This window comes from Muscardinus avellanarius (assembly GCF_963383645.1).
Source record: "Muscardinus avellanarius genome assembly, chromosome: 15".
NCBI lineage: Eukaryota > Metazoa > Chordata > Mammalia > Rodentia > Gliridae > Muscardinus > Muscardinus avellanarius.
In genome coordinates this window covers 73186532-73190572 of record NC_137801.1, presented here as the reverse complement: position 1 = coordinate 73190572, position 4041 = coordinate 73186532, and the positions used below count along the sequence as shown (strand labels likewise).

Here is a 4041-nt window from a genome sequence, read left to right as displayed (position 1 = left end):
ACCTTTCTCAGAACAGGATATCTGGGAGATAGTGGAAAAGTTCCAACCTTACCTGTCCTGGGGTCAGAGTTGCCTGGCTAACAGGAAAGAGGGAGCAGCTGTGGTGATTCCCAGGCTTTGCCAGGAAGAGTCTCCTCCCCTTGGTGGGAATCTCCTTGAATACCTGCCAAGACCTAGCCAGGCCCCCGGCCTGTAGGGGCATTGCAGTGGTTCATTCTAATGCCTCTCCTTCAGCTCCTCTATAAAAGTCCAGTGTGCCTGTCATGAGAAACCATCACAGATCCTTGAAAGACAGGTGAGTGGAACCCAAAGAAGATGGGAAACCTTGCAGGGTTCTTACTCATACATTACAGAACACAGAGGAGAGTCCTCAGAGAACACAGGAGCTCTGAGACTCAGCCGTGCCAAGCCTGGGACCTGCCAGGGAAAGCAGAGATTACAGACTCTTTAGTTCATTCCAGGGCTGTTGATGGAGATGGTCGGGGCCAAGATCAGTGTATCCTTGCAGGAACAGACAGAGGAAAGGCAAGAGGAAGGGGGTGCCTGTGTGACCTTCTGTGAATACACTTCCTTCAGTGAGTTTGATATCTCTTCATTCACAGACACAATGCTGCCTCCCCTGGCCCACCGAAGCATGTCCTGGATGCTGCTGTCCTGCCTGATGCTCCTGTCTCAGGTCCAAGGTGAGATCTCTCTGCCACTGGCACCATGTTCTCTGAGAATGTTAGGAGCCAAGAAGAGGAGGAAGGCCCCTGAATGTCTTCTGTGAAAACGCTGAAGTTCATCCATACTCAGAGAAACAGCCTTCTCTTCCTTCACTGTCCTGAATTTTTTTCCATTCAGGTTGACAGTAGGGGGAAGTGCCAGAGTAATTCAGGATCAATATTATGAGATGAGTTCCATCTTGTCAAAAACTTCAAATTTCTGGTTATAGTTTGGGATGATATCCCCATTGGTTCTTATTCTTGCTAGTATAGAAATAAGTGTGAGAACTTTTGCAAGGTTAAGCAAGAATTTTTTATTTTACAAGCAGAAAGGGGGACAGAATAGAAAAAAGCATCAAGTTGGAGAGAGGCATGATGAAATGTCTTAGGAAGTGAGATACTGTTGCCTTCTAAATTCTAGTCTTAATAAAGAAATTTTTTATCTTGTCTCTCTTATCCTGGCTCTTCTTTTCCCACCAAAGCAGGTATTGTCCTACTAGTTATCTCACCATTTAAGTCTTTTTGCTAGGCTTCTTTTTCATCCTCACAAGAACAGATAGTTCTGACATCACTAATCAAAACGTTCCATTTACTTCACAAGATCCTGCATTGCTTTTTGCTTATTCTTATTTCTAAAATTCAAAGCTGTACTGACCATCTGTTTTCTTGGGTAAGTCTCAGCATCCTTTATCTCTATCTAAGAGCACTTACTTTCTTATGTTGGAAGCTTGTTTTATAAGAAGAAAAAGACACAGGAATGCAGCTTTTTCAAAGTGTGAGTGCTTTAGGGGGCTTTGACTACCTTTGTATTATTAGTAATCAATATTGGGTCAATGTATCTTGCTTTTTTATCTTTTAACTTGTTCTAAACTTTTGTGAGGGTTGGCGAAATTCTTTTCTTCTAGGTTCAGGTGCCTATAACTTTAGCATTCAGTGTTTTGCATCTTAGTTGCTATGACAACTGGCCAGTCAGCTAGCAGGCAGCTTTTAGTGGACAAGGTCAGCCTTGGTGTAGCTTTGAGTGACATCCCAGAGACAAAGTAAAAAAAAAAAAAAATATTGTTTTGCTTAAGTATAGCTATTGCTATTAGCAATTAATACTACTCTTATTTGCAATCAACACCAACTCAGTCACCATTATTTATGTTGCGGGATTGAAGAAAGATAGTGGAAGAGGTCTGTAATGAATGAGAGAGAAGGAGAGGATTAGAGAACCTAGCACAGAGATCCTCAGCCAAGACTTGGAAGAGACTTGAAGAGTAAGAGGAAGGATAAAATGAAGAGATGCTCCTCATAGAGCAGGTCTATTTTGGAATTAAGAATTCTTGAAAGCAAGAGCAAGGCTGAGAGGTAGTGAGAGACATGGTTAACCTCCCTAAAGATATCCTCATAATCAGTCCCAGAGTGATGTCCTCATCTACTTCCAGCTCTTCCCATCAACCCTTCCCTCTCTTCATCTCCCTCCTCCCCAGGTGAGGACACCCAGAAGGAAACGTCCTCTCCACGCATCCGCTGTCCCTCGGGTGCCAAGGCCTATGGCTCTCACTGCTATGCCTTGTTCAAGAGCCCCAAATCCTGGAGAAATGCAGATGTGAGTGCTGACAGCTGGGTTTGGGGTCACAGGGAAGGGCATATGTGTTATAGGGGGAGGGTTCTCCAGTCTCCAAGGTTCCTGGGGCATGAGCATTGGGCACCCTTGTCCTTGACACATGCACACCCCTCCCTGCCATTGCCCATTGAGATCTCAGGCTCCCTTTCTCAATGTCCTATGCAGTTGGCCTGCCAGAAGCGGCCCTCAGGATACCTCGTGTCTGTCCTTAGTGGGGGTGAGGCCTCATTTGTTTCCTCCTTGGTCAAGAGCACTGTGAACAACTATGAACACGTCTGGATTGGTCTCCATGACCCCACTGAGGTGAGATTCCATCTTCTCTCCATTACTGTTCAAGTGGCTATTGCCTCCCAGGCCCATTCTCTTATTGAAGTCTCAGAAAAATCCTCCGGGCCCATAGAGCTCAGATTCTGGGTGACATTTGGGGCAAAGTCCTAGAGGCCCTCTGAAGACTTGAGTTCCGTGGAAGTGACTAGTTATCCAATGATGTTTATATGCCTACCATAAGTTATTACACAGTTCTTACAGGAGGTCTTAGAAATCATTTTTCTGAGCTGTGGACAGTCTTCACTGGCTTATATAATATTCTCCTAAATTATCATGAACTCCATATATTCTTTGTATGAAATAATTCTATCTTTGAGTCTAGGGAGAGCTACATATGCTCTATTACTTATGCTCTGCGAGGAAGATAATTACTTTTTGTATTTCACAAGTTCCTGTGATAATTGACTAGGATTTTTAAGTAAGGGTGAGGAATTCAGGAAGGCTATTCTATTAGAGGTCTTTGGACAACATGAAGAGGTGATCAAACTCTATGTCTCTGGGGAGTACTCATGTGTTCCAGCAGAGGGGTCCTGCAAGCAGAGCTCTATGGCTAAGCCCTTCACTGGCTGTGTCTCCTGCTCTACAGGGTCAAGAACCCAATGGAGGAGGATGGGAGTGGAGCAGCACTGATGTACTAAATTACTTCAACTGGGATAGAAATCCTGTCACTGCTTGTGACCGTGGCTACTGTGGGAGCTTGTCACAAACCTCAGGTGAGCAATAGAGGAAGCTTCTCTTCCCTTACTTCCTTTCATCTCCATTCTTGGTCCTCACATTCAGAGAATCCTGAGCTGGGAGATGTAATGTTGGTTTTCTATTTCCATCACTTTCTACCTCTCCTTCCTTTGGGTCTCTTTCCCCTGGCGTTGGACACAGTGAACATGAGGGAGAGAACAGACAAGAGATTCTGGACAACAATCTGCATTGCATCTTTACTGTATTCACAGGACCTACCAGCCCCATTCACTTTACTTCTTCTTTCTCACCAGGATTTCTGAAGTGGATAGATTATGACTGCAATAAAGAATTACCCTATGTCTGCAAGTTCAAAGACTAGAATAGGGAGCAGCCTATGTTTATCGTGAAGCTCATCTCTGACAATGGATCAAGTATGAAGTCCCCCCCCCCCCCGGAAGGGCATATCCTCCCCACATTTCAAAATTTGACCACTTAATTTTGACAGTCCCTTCTTTCCCCTCATCCTCAAAATTATTTTAGGCTCTTCTGTGTATATCATGGTCTGAGGCCTCAGAAATAAATAATAGATGTTTTATTTTATATTTATATGCCGTTGTGTCTATTTGTATAGGTTTCTTGAAGAGGATGAGCTAGTGGATGGGGAAGAAGACATGGTTCCTCACATTTCCATCTGGGCCTCAGGAATATGTGTAATGATATATT

General features: G+C 44.0%; 1 protein-coding gene across 1 annotated transcript; it reads left to right on the top strand.

The window, feature by feature from the left end:
* Positions 1 to 607: 607 nt before the first annotated feature.
* On the top strand, positions 608 to 3697 carry LOC308274204 (regenerating islet-derived protein 3-gamma-like; the record flags this gene model as incomplete). Its single annotated transcript, XM_080711733.1, has 5 exons — positions 608 to 683; positions 2177 to 2295; positions 2479 to 2616; positions 3227 to 3353; positions 3630 to 3697. The coding sequence occupies 5 exons, from the start codon at positions 608 to 610 to the stop codon at positions 3695 to 3697; spliced, it is 528 nt and encodes a 175-aa protein (XP_080567859.1).
* Between the last annotated feature and the right edge of the window lie 344 nt (positions 3698 to 4041).